This window comes from Alexandromys fortis, unplaced genomic scaffold (assembly GCF_014885135.2).
Source record: "Alexandromys fortis isolate MF-2015 unplaced genomic scaffold, M_Fortis_MF-2015_v1.1 scaffold_97, whole genome shotgun sequence".
Lineage (NCBI taxonomy): Eukaryota > Metazoa > Chordata > Mammalia > Rodentia > Cricetidae > Alexandromys > Alexandromys fortis.
This window is the reverse complement of record NW_026067981.1, coordinates 5,707,167-5,725,553: the sequence shown is the minus strand read 5'-3', so window position 1 is coordinate 5,725,553 and position 18,387 is coordinate 5,707,167. Positions and strand designations below refer to the sequence as shown.

Sequence of the window (18,387 nt, the reverse complement as noted above, 5' to 3'; positions counted from 1 at the left end):
TGTAGCAAGCACCTCCTGTACAAGATTTCTTGGGTGTCGGGGTAAAGGGGCATAAGAGATTCTCTCACGTGATTATGAAGATGGGCCAGTGCCAGAATCTGTGTGGCTAAGTCGGCAAACAAACTCCAGGAATGGTGATGGTACAGTGTGAAGACCAGCAAGCTGAAGGCCCAGGAAGACCCAATGTTTCAGTTCAAGACCAAAGGCAGAAATCCCGGACCAGAGAGATGGCTCAGGGGATGAGGACCGGCTGTATAAGCATGAGTTTGGATCCTGACGCTCAGATGAAAGCCAGATGTGGGGTTGTGTAACTGAATCCCCAGTACTAGGGATGGAGATGGACAAGTCCTAGGAACTCACTGGTCAGCCAGTCTAACTAAGAGATTACACAGCAGGCTCAGTGGAAGACCCTGTCTGAAAAAGGAAGGCTGAAAATGATTGAGGAAGAAATGTAAAGCTGACTTCTGGCCCTTACACTTGCCCATCCACAGGAATGAGCACACATGCGCATGCACGCATACACACTGCCCTACTCAGTTGAAGGACTATAAACCATCAGGAAGAAGAGTTTTATCCTACTCATTTGGATTGTCAGCCTTTTTTTCTAAGCTGACCTTCAGGTGACTAGATGATAACTGTCCAAAGTAGGGTAGGTACACTGGTTTGCTCATTCTCCCTATGAGTAACCTATAAATGTTAGCCTCATCAAAAACACTGTCATAGAAACTTTCATAATAATGTTTATACATACAAGCCAAGCATCATAAAGTCAATCAATACTGCTCTGCCCCGTGCAAGTAAGCAGAAGGAGGAGATGGGGGTCCTGGCTCTTTAAGAGAGAACGGAAGGTATAGTAAATGGGATTATTGTTCCTCGGTCTTCACTTCTAAGGCACTGTATCCTCTGGGCTTTGTCCTTGTAGTAATTCCTACTAGAATAGGCACAGCCTATTTCCCCATCCACCGAAGATCATCTTAATGGTCTTCTTTGGCCACAATGTCTATTTCATTGCATTAATTGAGATGAGAAGACCTGCCCACTGTGGGCAGCACCATTCCCTAGACAGGGCACTATTATACAGTTACTGGACTGTACAATAGTAGAGAAAGCATACTGGGCACAAGTTTGAAGGCAATGTTGCTCTCAGATTCTCGACTATGGTTATAATGTGACCAACAGCCTCAGCTAGCTCCCCCAGATAAATGGACTGTCACCTGAACAAGCCCTCTCTCCCATGAGTTATGTTTGTCAGGGAATTTTGCCACAGTAACAGGAAAAGAAACTGAGACAGCACGTTCGAGACAGACCAGGAAGAACTATTTCCCAATTAACTGCTGACCCTTTAGCCTAAGACACAAAGGACAGAGTCCTGCTAGCATGTTAGGTCCATATGAAGGATGGGCATCTTCGAGTGGAAGGTAAATTCCTATTTTTGTAAGCTTTGAAGACTTAGGGGTTGCTTTTCCTTAAAGAATTCTATTAATTTTTATTTTATGTGCATGTGTGTTTTACCTGCATGTATGTTTGCACTTCCACACGTGAAGTGTCTGCAGAGGCCAGAAGAGGGTATTAAACCCTCTGAAACGAAGGTGACAGGCAATTGTGAGCCACCATAAGGGCTCTGAAAACCAAACCCAAGATCTTACAAGACCAGTAAGCGCTCTTAATCACCAAGCGCTCCAGCCTGGGGATTGTATTTTTATACAGCATTATTATAGCCGTGTCCAACCACTCCAAGAGGGGAAAGCCGCCAGTCTTAAGAGAAAAGCAAAGCCATCTGGCCACGCGATGCAGTGATGCATACCCACAGTGATGCAGGTCTGCTGTGCACACACCTTTTCTCCACCGTCTCAGGAGATACTCAGAATCTAGGTCATGTTTTCTCCTTGACTCCTCCTAGTCTCAGAGCCAATATGAATGTGCATATACCTAGTTCTAGCTTTTTCCCGGGGCTGGGCCTGCCTATTTTTTCTCCTCTCAGTTGAAAATGCTTAGCAAAGACTTGCCCTGATCATTTCTGGATTCCCTTTAACATATGGTGTCTCATTGCCTAGATACTCATTTCTGTGTATGGACCTAAGTATGCATGTGTGTATACATATATGTATTGAGGCCAGAGGCTGGCATAAATGGCCAGGAAGCCTTCATGGATCCTCCTGTTTCTACCTTCTCAGCACTAGGATTACAGACGCATGCCACACCCTGCTTCTTGTGGGGACTGGGGATCTGAACTTAGTTCCTCATGCTTGCATGGCAAACACCTTACTGGTGGAGCCATTTCTCCAATCCCCTAGAGCAGTGGTTCTCAGCCTTCCTAATGCTGTGGCCCTTTAAAATTCCATGTTGTAGAATAGACAACCATAAAATTATTTGCATTGTTGCTGTTCTGAATCATAATATAAATATTTTATATATGGGATATCTGATATGGGACTCTCAAAAGGGTAGCAACTAACAGGTTGGGACTATTGCCCTAGGTAGTTGTTATGAAGTAAGAAAACTGAAAGGGGTCTACAAACACCCCAGAGAGATGCTGAAATCACATCCACTAAGGCCACCAGAGAAGTGCCCTTGTGCATACAGTCTCTTGAACCACAGATTGCTACCGGTCCATGGGACTCCTCAGGCTGAAGGCTCAGATGGTGAGGTCCTGAAGAGAGCAGTCTATAGAGGCAATTCACTAACTTCAGAAAGCCCACAGTGAATATCTGCCTATGACTCCAGCTCAAGCTCTTAGTCTGGTCTGCAACCTATGCTAGGAGTAGGTTTGGACCTTGTACATGGCTAAACTAACCTTGGGGAGAAATAACACCTACCTGAGAGCTGGGTGGAGCCACCAAGTTGATGCCTGGAGGGGCTGCCAAGGCTCCTGAGGGTGGACCCATGGCAGAGGTGATGACTCGGTATGGTGAACCGAGGGCGTTGAGGGGGGTCCCCACAGCACTCAGTGTCCGTGGGGCACTCACTGGGGTGTCCGTGTAGCTGGAGTGGCTGTCCATTGGCTTCCCTGTGGTCAAGGCTGCTGACGGGTTCATGGATGTGGAGCCAGTGTGGCCAGGGGAGCCTGTGGAAGAAAAAACACAGGTCAAGAGAGGTTAGGGAGGCAAAGCTAGGGCTCCTGGAGAGGCAGAGGCATATCGCACCCCTGGTTTGTTTCCTGGGTTCTTCCCCTCTTTTTGGCCACTCCTACAAATGCTAGTTGCTCAGACAGGCAAAGCACAGGGATAGGAGAGGGCTTGGCCTAGAAGAGGGGATCATCAATGTCTTAGTTCTCTGAGTTTCTCTCTGCATCCTTTGTAGCCTGAAAGAGATGCACAGTGAGCATAGCAATGGCATGGCTCACAAGTCCCCAGATCTCTGGGACTGTGTCCCTGGGCCAGTCAGGAAGGGCAAGTCAACGCCTATGTGAGGATCAGAGTGAAGAGAGGCCTGAGCTTCGCTAAGATTCCCTACCCACGTTCATACAGCTATGAGAACCGAGCATGAGGCAAGACTAAAATTCATTCACCCATATGCAAATTAGAATGACTCAGTGGCTCTGTGGGTACCGGAGCCCAGGAAGACAAGTGCGCACAGGCTTGTGGATGGCACTTTCACATCCAGGCACAGGATGCTATGCCACAAGGGCCTGTGGAAGACATTCTGAGAGCATGGGAGCAGTGGCTGGGTGATCAGCATAAACTATTTATCTCTGTTCAGTTGAACCCATGTTTCCTGTAGCCAACAACCAGTGAAAGATCAAAGCGATGGGTGGGTGTTCTCCCATCATCTTGAGAGCCCATCATGAAGCATTCTCTCCAGCAGGATTACAAACTCCAGTCTCTGCAAAGCAGCCTAGAAAACAGAGCGAGGGGAAACCCCACCACCACCGCCAAAACTGTCCTTGGGTCCCTGAGTAGCCAATATGAAAGGCCAGATGCAAAGAAATATGCAAAATTGCTGTCCTTAGGTCAGCCATGGTACCTTGTATATAGGGATAGAAAAGGAGAAAACTGGGGGTTAGTGAGTATGGCCTGCAGGAGAGGCTGCCCGATTCCGAACACCTCCTGTGAAGACACTCTGTCTCCCAAGTAGAATTCTGAGCAACAAATGCTAAGGTTAGGAGGCAGGAACCAACCTCTTCCTTAAAGTTCTGGGGTTAAATGGGGAGTGTCAGAGATGACCTGTGGAATTGGTCTTAAACATGTCTGCCTGGAGTTTCTCTTGGCCCTTCTGCTTCCTTAGTTAAGGTCTACTCAGGGGCTGGCAAATGGTTCAGTGGGTAAAGGCACCAACTGCCAGGACTAGAGATTGGAGCTCAAACTTGGAACCCACAAAGTGGAAGGAGAGAACCGGCTCCCACAAACTGTCTTCTGATTCCCATACATGACTCCCATACACACACACACACACACACACACACACACACACACACACACACACACACACACACACACACACACACACACACACACACACACACACACACACACACACACACACACATACAAAGTAAATAATGGCAAAAAAATAAAGAGAGAACAATTGTTTCATGAAGAGAACAATCTCAAGACTCACTCCTGCCTGGGCCCAACATCCCACTTTTTGTCTAAAATTATCATTCTGAAAGAAATCATTTAAACTTTTTTTTAAAGCAATAAATTGATTCTAGAGAAGTACTGAGTGTAATAGCTAAGCTTCTTGTTGACCTGACTAGATTTAGAATCTCCTAGGAAAAACACGTTGGTAAGCCTTTTTTTTTTTTTTTTTTTTTTTTTTTTGATTTTTTCAAACAGGGTTTCTCCGCAGTTTTGGTTCCTGTCCTGGAACTAGTTCTTGTAGACCAGGCTGGCCTCGAACTCACAGAGATCCGCCTGCCTCTGCCTCCCGAGTGCTAGGATTAAAGGCATGCGCCACCACCACCCAGCTCTAAGCCTTTTTTTTTTTTTTAGATAGGTTTAACTGAGGATGGAAACCCCACCCTGAATGTAAGCATCATAAGCCCATGGATGGGGGTTCTGAACTGAATAAAAGGGGGCAAAAGACAAGGGTAGATGGGTTCTCTCATTCCTCGTTCTCTGCTTTCTGATCTGCTTAGCTTTGAGCCAACAGCCCCACACCACAGACAGAGGCTAGTCACACTGCAATACACCACAGACAGAGGCTAGTCACACTGCAATACACCACAGACAGAGGCTAGTCACACTGCAATACACCACAGACAGAGGCTAGTCACACTGCAATACACCCACAGACAGAGGTTAGTCACACTGCAATACTTCAGCCACCATGATGGACTGTATGCCCTGAACCTGGAGCCCAAATCAATCCTTCTCTGTCAAGCTGCTTCCTCCCAGGTTTATTGTCATGGAAACGAGGCAAATACACCAAATACAAAGCATATTTCCGTAAAACTGTGAAAATCAGCACCAAACAATTTTTAAGAAACATCAACTCCTCCCCAAAAGGAGAAAAGAAATAGTCAGATGTAGTGGTGCAGACCTTTAAACTTCCCCCGTGAGAGACAGAAACAGGCAGCTCTCTAAGTTCCAGGCNAAAAAAAAAAAAAAAAAAAAAAAAAAAAAAAAAAAAAAAAAAAAAAAAAAAAAAAAAAACAAGGAAGAGAGGGAGGGAGAAAGAATGGATGGATGGATGGATGGATGGATGGATGGATGGATGGATGGATGGATGGATGGATGGATAGACTGACCTGCATAGAAACACTAGAAACAGATAGTAGAAAAATGTATAAGTTGTTTGAGAGCTAAACTAAGATGGTAACATGCAAACACTATAAAAATCAAAGCATATTATTGCTTTCGCTAGTAAAAATGAAGGCAATTTGACTATGAACTGCAGTAGTGGGAAGGGTTCTTTGTTGAGACAGAAGGAAACAGTGCGTGTGCCCAGTTGTCTTAGAGGTGTCCAGGGCCAGCAAGGCTGTGGTGGGTAAGGGCACTTGCTGGCAAACCTGATGACCTGAGGATCTTGTCTAGGACTCACATACTGGAGAGAACGAACTCCTGTAGGCCATCCTCTAATCTCCCAGGTATGCCATGTCACGTGTAAGCAAAAGATAAACACACACACACACATACTCTTACACAAGCAGACAAATAAATACGATTTTTACTTTTAAGCAAACATTAATGTGGCTTACTTCTGATGTGTCGGTCATCCCAGAAGGGGTAGACAATTCATAACCAGATTTTTTAAAAATAAAATCAAATTCAAAAAGACAAATATATCCTGCAAAAAAAATTTTTTTGTTTGGAACTCTGCCCCTCACAATGACCTAGTAGTTCTTAGCAGCGATAGATTTGCTTGTAGCAAAGATGTTGAACTCTCCTATGACCTGGATGCATATGTCCCTCCCAAACTCAGTTTGTAACTCAAACAGCAGGGAGGAGATGAAGAACACCTCAGGACGCGCCCCACGAGTGGGTTGATGCCCGCTACGACACCTTCCAGATCTCTTCCACTCCTTCCCTCTGAGCCGATCAGAATTCATGTGCTACGATCAGAGCAGAAAGCCAGCCCTCACTAGACACCGAGTCTGTCAGGGCTTTGATCTTGAACTTTGAAACCTCAGGAATTACAAGTAAAAAAAAAAAAGTCATTATTTATGAATTAGGCAGACTGAGGTATCTTGTTATAGCAATAGAGATGAATAACTGCTCGTTTGGGTTCACTTTGAATGAGGACCCTGCCTCTGCATCATGTCTACCTTGCTAGCTCCCTTATCCTGCATCTTAAACTTATATCACTTATAATATGCCAAGTGCCCAGGAACCTATAAAATGTCCTTGGACTATTCTATGGGGTTTATTTTCTTTCTTCAATCAGCAGCTTTTTCTATAAAATGGCTTATCTGTGGGAGATTCCTCGGGAGGTCCTCTTCTTGCCTCACAATAGGCCAAGGAAAAAAAATTTTTTCCCCCACGGGCCTCATTTCTCCCAGCAAGGAGCTGGTACTTAAAACCCCTATGATCCTTCCATTTTGCCCTGCTCTGTGAGGGATGCCCAGAGCACAGCCTTCAAGCGTTGGAGAGAGAGGACAGGCGATGGGCATCTGGGATGGTCTGAGTTTAATCACTGACTCAGGGGGCCCTGCTGTCTGGTAAGTTTAGTCTGAGATGCTGAGTATCATCAAGATCCCAAACAGGGACAAGAAGATGTAGACTACAGAAAGAACACTGCCACTTTTCAAAAAACGTTGTGGCACTGTGGTCTCGGGTACAATCCTATTGAGGGGAAGACACAACCTCTGACATAGAAAAAATGCCATAGGGTGACCTTCGGGCTCTACTTTTCAGCTATGTGGACTTTGTTTTCTTAAGCAACCAAGAGTTCCTTCATCAGAGTTCTGAGTACGGAAAGTTCCACATCTGTATGTTGCAGCAGGGCTGAGTCTACTCTCCTCGGTGTGCAGGTCCCCTCCTCGCTGTAGCCTCCATAGTACTTGCTCCTGGGTCTCTTTCTCCCCTTAGAAGCCAAGTCTTGCTGGAGTTCTCTGTTGAACTGTATGGATGACAGAACCATGCCTGCCTTAGAGAACCAGAGAGAATGCCTGAGATCCATGGTCCATTGGCGGCAGCAGCTGGAAGGCTCAGGCTCACAGGGAGGGTGGGGGAAGGACTACTTGAGAGTCACCAAAGACTAGTTTGGGGGAAGATCAAAGGGCAGCAGGGGGCCAGGGGGCGTGCCTCAGTGGTGGCACTTGCCTGCAGTGCATAAGGCCTTGGAGTTCAGTATCTAGCACAGAAAAGCAGAACAGTCCAATCCAAGTGAATAGTGAACGCTCAGGTAAGGGTTTCAGCTAGTAAGCATTGATACAGGCACACCATGGTTGTTAACATTGGATTTTCCAAATGTCTGTCTCATAAATTACCCAAAGTACTCATCTGTCACCCCAGGTACCCCAATACCATCCTTAGGCCCCCTCATATCGTTTCATAATCCAGCCTGACACACAGGTCCCCTTTGATGACTTCCCTTCAGAATTGCTGGTGACCAGCAGTCGGTCACCTCTTTGCTTGTCCAGTCAGCATGGGCCACATGCGTCCTGGACTAACTGAATGGGAACCAGCACATATGCAGACCACAACATCATGCTACCATGTCAGAGGGCTGAACACCCCTGCTGCAAACAATCGCCGCGGTTCCTGGCGCTGGGCTCAAAATGATATTGATATTTGTTGACTAATTATTGACTAGCGAAGCATTTGTTCACTGTTTTATATAACTAGACGTAGAATAGATCAACAGAAATTATTTGCATAAGAAATAAATGTTCCTAACATCCATCAAAACCAAAACTTGTGGAATCTCTAAGCAACAAATGAAGTGTGTGTATATAGAAACGAAAGAGAGAGACAGAGCGGGGGAGAGGAGGGAAGGAATGGGAAATAGAGAAGGAAAAAGAGAAAGAGACAGATACTTGTTGAGAAACAGAAGAGAGAAGTACTGAGATGTACAGAATTCTTACCAAGGTAAGGAGTTGCTTAGCAACCGGTCCTCAGCCAATGAAAGTAAAATGTCAAGCCTGTAGTCTTTCTGACTGGCCAGACGAGGCAGCAAATGGCTTGGCGTGTCCACCCCTTTGGTGCTGTGCCAGGCTGGAGAGTTTGTTTTCCCACTGGCAGCCCTCTTCAGGAGGGCAAGGAGACTTGTCACGAGCCATTGATAATGACTAATGCCCACCCATGGGGAAGGGGACAGTTTCTCAGAATTGGATTCTCCACAATAAGTTGGGGTGAGGGGGAGCATCCTGGGACCCTGTCCCACTCTGGTTTCTCCCACGGTGGGGACAGTCCCATACCCGAGTCTCCCTCCTTTCATCCAGTAGAAAGATATTGTGCCTAAGCTGACAATCAGAATATTGGATGCCTGGCTTGTTCTTTGTTTAAGGAAAACTTACACATCCTTTCCCTACTTGGCTCTGAATGCACTGTCAGGCTGCTCAGCGAGTTGGGCAGGGGACTGCCATATGAAGGGCTTTAATTGACACTTTTGTGTTGTCTCCTCTCCTGAATAACAATAACAGCTAAGATTATTGAGGAATTGCCATGAGCCAGAGTTCTCAACATTTTACATATATTAACTCACCTCATGCCAACAGCACTTGGAGGCTGGTATTAAAAAAACTTATTAGCACATATTCACTGCATGAATCGATGAGGTTCGTTTATGACACACTCGTACACGTGTGTCGTACACTTAGAGGCTGGTTCTCGTATTGTCCCTACTTGTGTAGATGTGAAACCTGATCTGAATCCTTCTAACAGGATCCTCCTAGTCCTGACTCCAGCCCTTCATAGTCCAAACCTCAGCCATGGTTCCCTTCCGTGGGACCCCTGCCTGGCACAATCTTCCACGGGAGAACCATCCTGCACTAGGATTTGCTAAAATACCTCTTTTATATTTGAATCATTATTGGCAATGATTTTTCAAAGCACTTTCACATCAATATCTGGGCCAGATGGAAAGATTTTTTTCTTTATATCCATTTGACTGGAGTAGAGCTGGGCGTCTTAACAGGTGTGGAAAATAAGATATTAGAAACGAGATTCCCCCTGATGTGGGGCCCACCTAGAAGCAGGCCCAGAGGGGACACCTCCTCTGCCACCAAAACCTTTCCTGGATTTTTTTTTTAAGAGAAAAGAAACAAGAACTTGTCCAGAGTGGAAAACGTGGAGAAACGACCCTGCTTCTGCCTCTGGGGTGCTCAGTCCTGCATTTTGTTTGCAACCACTGAGAAGGAAGTAAGGGCAAGGCCAAAAAGATGCACTGGCTAATTGGCTATGCAGCTAAGGCCAGCTGCAGGGGCAGGCAGCCTTTCCTGGCCGCTGAGGGAGTTCTGCTGAGTCTTACACAGCTCAGGATAAGGCTGTGTGCTGGCTTCTTCCAGTGCTTGAAGAGGGAGGGAAGGAGCTCTTTTTTTTTTCATCTTTTTTCTCTTTCCCCCACTTCCCCTCCCCATCCCCATTTCTCCTGACTCCCTCCACTCCCCACCCTAAAATCTGTGATGATGGAGGGCTGAAAAGCAGGGAAAGATTGATAATCAGCCTCATTATTACCAGCATTACATATAATTATAGCAAAACCTCACTCATTCGGATCAATTGAGAGGAAAATCAGTTTAAATTCCTGACAAGTTGGCAGATTACTTTTAAATTACGATTTTATTGCTTCTAAGTCACACACGTGAATAGTTTGTGTTCCAAGTGCCTGCAAGCTAATGGTTACTAAGTGGGGGATTTTAGAAACCTGCGCTAAAAGACTCTTTTGTAATTAACACCCCGTTAATATGCTAATGACATCCCGACTATGCTTTTTAAATTACTTGAAAACAGATGTATCTTAAATAGGCTCAATGCTTCTCTCACCGGCTTATTTGCTTAACAAACCTTCTTTATTTTTTTGGTAAATCAGCAAATACAAACTAATTCATACCATGAACAGGTTTTTTTTTTTTAAATATCCCTTGTGAATGTATAAAGATTACTGTGTATGAAGGTAAGAACATGCCAGGGTACACGTGTGTGAAGGCCAGAGGACAACCTCAAGTCGGTCTTCAAGCTCACCTATTTGAGGCAAGCTCTCTTCGGTGGCGGTGGTGGTAGCAGTGATGACAGTTACATTAGTTTTGACAGGTTAGCTAGCCCAGGAGCTTCCTCTCCTGGCTCCGCCTCCCTCTCCTGCCTCCTCCTCCCATCTCCAGGTAGACACTGTGTCCAAGTGGTTTCTGGGGATTCCAACTCACATCCTCATCCTCATAAAGAAAGTTGCTAGTACCCACTACCATCTTCCCAGGGCCTGGTGACCGTTTAATCACCACTCTTAATTGATTATGTCATAAGGTTGGTTTTTTTTTTCTGTTTTGTTTTGTTTGGATGGTTTTTTGTTTTTGTTTTGGTTTGTTTTGGTTTGGCTTTTCGAGACAGGGTTTCTCTGTAGCTTTGGAGCCTATCCTGGAACTAACTCTTGTAGACCAGGCTAGCCTCAAACTCACAAAGATTCGCTTGCCTCCACCTCCTGGGTGCTGGGATTAAAGGCGTGTGCTACCTACCACCGCCCGGCTGATTATGTCATAAGTTGATAAGACTATATTGCTTTTGATTAGGAACCAGACTTATAAGACTTCAAGAACCACCTTGGTTTATAAAAGAGGGAATGAGTGCAGAGATAGATCTGCTCAGGGTCACGCAGGGCAAGGCTCCAGGCCTTCTGATTCCTCGAACCAAGCATATGGTACTCATTAAATAATCCCTATAGTCATGGCGCTCTTTGTGAGTCTATGCTGCTATTTCCATAGCAACTACTGGCTTTTTTTTTTAAAAAAAAAAAAAAAACCTTTTAGAGTGCTATGTTGCAGGCTCCATGACAAACCTTTTAGATAGACCCATTCCCCCTGGAGGCCACTGTCTGTTTTGTTCCAGCTACAGTCTGGGACAGAGAGGTTTGTAAGGTAAGACTTATCCCCCGTTAGGCAGATCAGCAAACAGAGGTTCCTGATGACAAAATGGCTCTTTCAAGAGAGCCTGCTGTGAATTACTGCAGCCAGTACTGCGTGTAACTTAGAACAGGGGTCTAACCTCGCACCATGTCTGTCTGCCGTTACTTGGATAGTTTTGCTCACAAACTACTTTTCCACCCAGGACCAATTATAAGCCTGGTTGGTCCATAGAGTATAGTGCTGCCCCCTAACAAATGAGATGAACCAGGGAATCCCACTAACAAAGTCTGTCAGAAGCCAGGTCCATATTCTGGTACCATGTATTCTATAAGCTCTTCTAGCCAGGTATGCAAATGGGAGTTTGAGGCGGGTGCTGAGGGTGCCCACGGAATAACTTTTCATTGCTGATGTCTTAGAACATTAGTTCTGCCCACCACAGCTCTTTCGGCCATGGCTTCTATCTCCCTGGGCTTCTTGTCCAGTTCCTCCCCGTCTCTGAATAAGGGTAGCCTTTTCTAAAGACTGTAGTCATCTTACATTGCAGTAAGTATATTTCTATACAATGTTACCCCTGGCTTCATCTGTTCTGGGATTCTAAATATCCAAATTTTTCAGATCCATGCACTTAAACTCTGCATGAGAGAACTTTCCAGAAATAATGGAGCCTCAAATGTTTTCAAGGCTTTGCAGCCCATGTGTATGCTCCAGGAGGCCAACAGGGGACATGTCCTATGCACACCAAGTTTGTGGCTCTTAAGTTGAATGAATGAATGAATGAATGAATGAGCGAGCAGGCATTCACTCATCTGTCAAGGAAAGCACTTCCCTGCTCTCTGACGTCTGCTCTGTTCTCCTCATTGCTGGAGCTGAGGAAACACAGGTACTCGGTACCCCAAGCCTTCTGTGAGGCTGCTTCCTCATCACCCTCATGACTGGTAAAATGGAAAAGAGAGGCAAAGATGCTGAGCCCCAGAAATGAAACTCGGGCAAACAGCCTAAAATATTTATTAAGTACTTTCCCTGCCAGTCTTCTGACTTCTTGTAAATGTTCTTTTGATTTAAAGATCACAGCCTTTTCCATTTTTAGAATTCAAATATTAATTCTGAAATCCTAACAGGACCCTGAGGTGACCTTGAGCCTGAAATCCTTGCTGGGCATACCCCTGGTCCTCTTCTAGGCACTGCAGCCGACTCGGGGCTCTTTAACTCCAGGGTGAGAAAACAGGAGTTAGGGGTTAGCAGGGTCCCTGCCCAGTGCTCGCGGCAGCCCCATGAGCATCTGCCCGGGAAGGACGTGCTAACTTGTGACTGTCTGGAACCTATGCTCCTCTGGGAGCAAATCCAGGTTGTGTTTACTTCAGCATGTCCCAGTGTGCAGTCTGGCACTTTAAGGCAGACCTCCCTCTTGTAAGGGGGTGGCGAGTACATGTACATACAGAATTCCAGTCACATTTAATACCAGCCTCCAAACGCTGTGTGGAAAGTGGGAAGAGACTTCTATAGAGTATTTATAATTTTCCATGCTAAAAGGGAAAAAAAAAAAGAAGAAAACCCCTTACAACTAACAACTTACAACTGTAGGTCAATGCTTACCCACTCAAAGTGGATAGCAGGGAAGGGGAGGACCCCGTGGTTTAGCTCCCTTTCCCGTTCCTCTTCCTGCCCACTCGGGGTTGCTCAAGAACTGAGTTTGAAGATGCCACCCATCCCTACATCCTGGCCAAGCTACATATGCTTTCCTAAGCATCTCCAACAGTCACTGGACGGTGGGGACAGATGGCCTATGGGATGCTGTCTGACTGTGAGAACTCAGCTCCGTGACAGAGAAACCAGAAGGAAAGCATTTTACACCTGGGAGTTTGGGGATCACAACTAATGGAAGAGCAATCAGAAATGGTAATAAAACTTCTCCGGAGAAATCCCCTAGGGATCTGCAGCCTTTCTGGAGCACAGCCACAGCTTTAGCCTCTTCTCTCTGCAAGGACTCATGTGTGCGCTCCTCACAGATGCAGTGTGGCCTGCAGAAGTGGATGCTGCTCACTGTCCGGCCAACCCTTGCCCCAGAATGGAAAACTCCAGCACATATTAAATAAAATGCGATCTGCCAAGGGGATGTTCCTTTGTGTGGTCATTTGCCTCCTTCCTAAGGTGAGAAAACATAAGAGCTGTGAACTATAAACAAATTACAAATAATAAAAATCGGCATGTAAGCTGCTCTTACAAATAACTCATCCATTTCATTTCTAGGACTCTTTCCTATCTCCTAGCCCGCCCTCCCTCTAGCCCCAGGTGGGCGTGGTCACACAGGGGAAGGTTAAGCTCAGTGGCCCTGGCCTGAGTCACCTAGACTCAGATCTTGCCTAAACTCTGCTCCTCACTGGTAGGATGGATGACCTTGGACAGTTTGCTCAGGATCTCTAGGGCTCTGCTTTCCTGTCTGCAAAATGAGGAAAATGATAATAGTGTCTTATCTCCTAGGAGCCCAGAGAACACTAACATATGCATGCATGTAGGGCCCCAGACAGTAAGTGTCTGGTAAATGCTGGCGATTATTGTCACTTTTGTGAGGATGACTGAGCTAGGATTGGGTCCATCTCAAGCCACACAAGCCCAGGAATTCTAAAAAAATGAATGTCTGCAATTTTCTGAACTCTGTGTGCTTTTGCCCAGGAAGGGAAACAGCCATTCCCTTCAGTAGCCATGACATCAAACACCCAGGGCTAAAGGCCCAGCTCTCAAGCTATAACTTGGGAGAAATGAAAGATTTCTCTTCCCACAGTTTCTTCTCTTCATTACGATTGATTAATCTACCTCTTTGTAATATTGTAAATGTTCAGAAAATAGTTTATCCTAAATATGCTCCTTCCTGCATCTCATACACAGTCTTTCCTCCCACACAAACCCTAACCACTTACGCCCATAGCTTTCAATTAACCACCCACACATCTGCAGAGGGGAAAAGAATGTGTTCTGGAAAACACACATGTGTGTATACATACGTATACAAACGCTGCCAACTTGATTCTCCTCTGTGGCTATTCTCAAGTTGATAGGGGGCAGTTTCCAAAACCAGATCAGTCTGTGATTGGGTTCCTAAGAAGCCACAGTTAATGGTCCAGAGTTCATTATTGCTCATAAGCTATTCTGCAGTTTCCTTCTCAATGGTCAGGCCCCTGTGCCAGCAGCCACCCGTCCATCATCAGCCTGGTTTTCCAGGCTGGAGTGAGGCAGACTGCTGCCCCTATCCTTGCAAAGTAAGTGAGCCAGCTTCCAAAGCTGTGAGGCACCTCTGCAGAGCACGGACCAGCAGCCCAAACGCCTGGCTGCAAGGGCCAACTGTGTCATGTTCTAGCTATGAGGGTCCTTTACCTCCCAAAGTCTTCACCTGCTCTTCTCTCAAAGAAAGAGAACAGCAACCGGCAGCAAGCAGGCTCGACCAGGCCAGGGCGCTCACACTGACAGCTGGTCCCTGTCTTGTAGGTGCTTGTCACTCTCCCCTGGGATTTCTGCACACTTAGGTAGGGTATTGCAAGCTTTGTCTTGAATCTTCTACGGGGAAGCATACTGGGAAAACAAGGCTTTTCCTGCTCCATTGGCAAACCCAAGACTTAGCCAAGAAGAAAACACTTCTACCATCCAGAGCCGAGTCGGAGTCTAAGCACGAGAGTGGGCACTTTGCAGGTCCCTGTGAGCACTGAACTTCAGCCACATCATAAGCATGACCCAGACATTAATGTTCTTTCCCAACACTGACATGGCTGCCCTAGAGATTCTTACAGGACCCCAGAACTTTCTGCGGCTGTATTTGCTATTATGTGAAAAGGCAAAAGTCATCCAGCATTGTAATTATGAAGGCAGAGGCATTATGGCCGCAGGTGATATCCTCAGGTTTCCTGAGCCTGTAGCAGTATCGCCCTCCTGCACTGCAGGTTCTTAGAACAGAAGGGACAGAGTCCTTTGGCTCTGAATGTAGGCGTCCTCTTAACTGACTCATGCAAAAAAAAAAAATGAAAAACATCAACAGAAACAAGCAAAATAAGTCATTCCTTCCTTAGGGATGACAATGAGAAGTACCACTAGAAGCTTTAAAAAAAAAAAAAACCTTTCCCCATGTTATAGCAGATCTGATATAACAATTACACTAAATACTGGAGCCTCCACAATTATTAAAATTGAAGCCAGCAAAATGTGTGGGTATTTTGCAGATTTAGTTGTACGTTTTTCTCCAGATCTCCAATTCATTATTCTACAATAATATCTGGTATTTAAATTGATTTGCATGTTGGCTTCTGAGCAAAATGGGAAGGATGGAAATATCTATTTGTATTTGGTACCAAATGTACAGATAATTGTTTTTTCATGTGCTAGCTATCTTATTTAATTCTCAAAACAAAACTCTAAGAATGAAATTACAAATCCCACTTTAGAGATCGAAGATGTGAAGGAAGGTCTAGAGAGGTTCAGTAGCTTGCCTGAGATCACACGGACAAATGATAAAACAGTAAGGACCAACGTCGGCAGTCTCATTCTGTCTGTCTTTCTCTCCCTTTCTCTCTCACTCTCTCTCTCTCTCTGAATGTGTGTGTGTGTGTGTATGTGTGCGTGCATGCACGCATGCTTCTGTTTGCTACAAATCAATTCTTCTACAGTTTGAGTCAGAGACATCTCTGGAAACACTTTGCAACTCTACACTCTGTCACCTTGGACTAATCTTGGCCTTCTTTTTGGCCTCATCTTGGCGGCTATTCGAATGAGACATCCTCAGCTTTCCCTAAGGTCCTTGAGTTGCTAATATTTCACAGTTCCAGCAAGCAGCCCCCAAAGAATCTTAGACTAGTTCCTCTTTCTTCTTCTTTGTTGAAGCCAGCATCTCAAGAATCGAGCTGAAGATAAACATGCCCCTCAAACAACCAAGCTCGCAGTGCAGAGGGAAAAGTTGTTCTCAGCCCCGAAGGGAAGTGAGATGGGAGTGGAGAAGGACCTGCCCACAACCTGGAGGCTACATGTCAGGCATATTATTGGCCACCACTCTCAGCCATCAAACTAGCCTAAGTAACTTGTGCTTTACCTTGAACCTATTCCCATGGTTCCTTGCCTTTGGGCCCAATCAATAATCTTCTAATGCTTCAGCCACTGTACACAGTACAGCGTGACTGTTCACACCTAAGGGGCCTGCCCCAGTGCAAAGGGGGCCTACCCCGACCGCCTGGCCCCTGCTTGGCTCATACAGTCACTGGGTACACTCTGAAGGAATGAGACACCTCCTCACCCAAAGCCTCCAAGCCAGGGACAGTCATGGGTCACAATGCCTCGCTGAGGATTCAGTCTAGTACAGTGGCAAACTTTCTTCCCAGGCCTTTGGATAAATCGGCTCTGTTCACAGAGGAGGTCAGGAGAGCAGGGCCTCCACTTGCTAAGACCTTGGAAATCTGTCTGCTTTGCCATGCCTGCCAGAATCCATCCAGCACAGCCTGACTTTGGTTCCCAGGAACATGAACTCCATGCCACCACCAGACACATGAGAAGTCAGTTGGTTTGACTGCTGGTTGCATTTACACATGGCTGGCTGGACTACTCCTGTCCCTGATGGGAGGGGGTCCTCAAGACACTTTTGCCTGGTCATGCAGGCAGCTCATGAACCCTGCCTGGCTTGGCTACCTAGAGCCTCCGTTGGCAGGTTCTGTCTCCTAAGAGCCTGGCCTTCCCTACCCCCAGCCCTAGATCTCGACCCCCAGAGCGGAAATGATGACAGCAACCCTTGCTGTGGAATTGGAGGCAGCAGCAGGGGAGGAGAGAAGAGGCTATTAGCAAATCAAAAGGGGAAAACGCAGGAGGGGAAGCAGGGTGGCAAATTAAAGGGGCATGTTTCCTTTTTGAAAATTCAATTGTAAAGAAACCAGCTTTTAGGTAAAAACAACCTTGCCCGTGCTGCGAAGTATTTGTAGCACTTTTTGCCCAAGGAAAACCTTTTCCATCACTTGTTTTTTCTCATTACAAATTAATAATAGGTACGTCTTAGCAATTTCCCTCACTCTCACTTATCACACCCACAGGACGTGCGGGGTTATAGTAGAGCGCTTTTATCTTTGTTTGGTTTAGACTGTCGGAATACCCCAGGCCCTTCTTCTGATATGCAAACATGCCTCCACCTTGGGACCATTCCCTCTTCTGCACGGATAAGCACCCACGAAACACGCGGTACACGCACTGCACATGCTTATGAACATACATGCCCGCCTTCCAATTCCAAGCTACGTTAATCCCGTTTCTTCCCTGCCTCTCCCCAGCAGGTTCCCACTCACATCGTGAAGCCCAAGTGAGGTCCTTACCACCAAAGCCGGTGGGAAACTTCATGAAGTGGGAATAATTTCCATACATGTTTGCTGCTCAGTTCATTCCTCTGCCGCGCTTCTGAAGAGTAGTACAGCCTCTCCCGACTCCCAGGCACAGCCCGGCTTTCTTCAACTTGGGCTAACAAGAGTGGCCATCGCTTGCTAGCAGCCGGGGGAGCGCAGGCTGGGCCAGCCCTCTGGGATTAGTCAGGAATCTGCCTCTAGATCCGAGAGTCCACATAGTGTTGAGAGGCTGTGGCGGCGGCAGCAGCTGGTGCCTGTCAGTAATCACGCATAATGCTGCCGCCACTGCTACTCTTCTTGCCTCTTGCCACCGCCGCCGCTGCTGCTGCTGCCGCCGCCGCCGCCGCCGCCGCCGCTGCCGCCGTCGCCGCCGCCACCACCGCGCCTGAGATCCTGTTGCTAGTTTGATTAACTCTGGGCTGGGCTGCTGTGAGCGACTCTTCCAGCTCCCCGCGAGTCCCCAGAGGTCCCTACCGGGTGGCACAATCTATTAGCTGGGAACCAATCGATGTGTGAGTGCCCTAGTAGGTCAGGAGAGAGGGGGAGGTGGCAGCCAATAGAAGACTCTTTAGGTGCCTTTTCCTTGACTCGCAC

General features: G+C 46.5%; 1 protein-coding gene across 1 annotated transcript in view; it reads right to left on the bottom strand.

The window, feature by feature from the left end:
• The window catches only part of Rxrg (retinoid X receptor gamma), a 41,667-nt gene extending 23,566 nt beyond the window's left edge, over positions 1–18,101 (bottom strand). Inside the window, exons 1-2 of the mRNA XM_050158330.1 lie at positions 17,767–18,101; positions 2,817–3,064 (exon numbers count right to left, since the gene is read on the bottom strand). Of these exons, the coding sequence (XP_050014287.1) occupies positions 2,817–3,064; positions 17,767–17,815 (297 nt within the window). The 5' untranslated portion in view covers positions 17,816–18,101. The remainder of the gene's footprint in view (positions 1–2,816; positions 3,065–17,766) is intronic.
• Between the last annotated feature and the right edge of the window lie 286 nt (positions 18,102–18,387).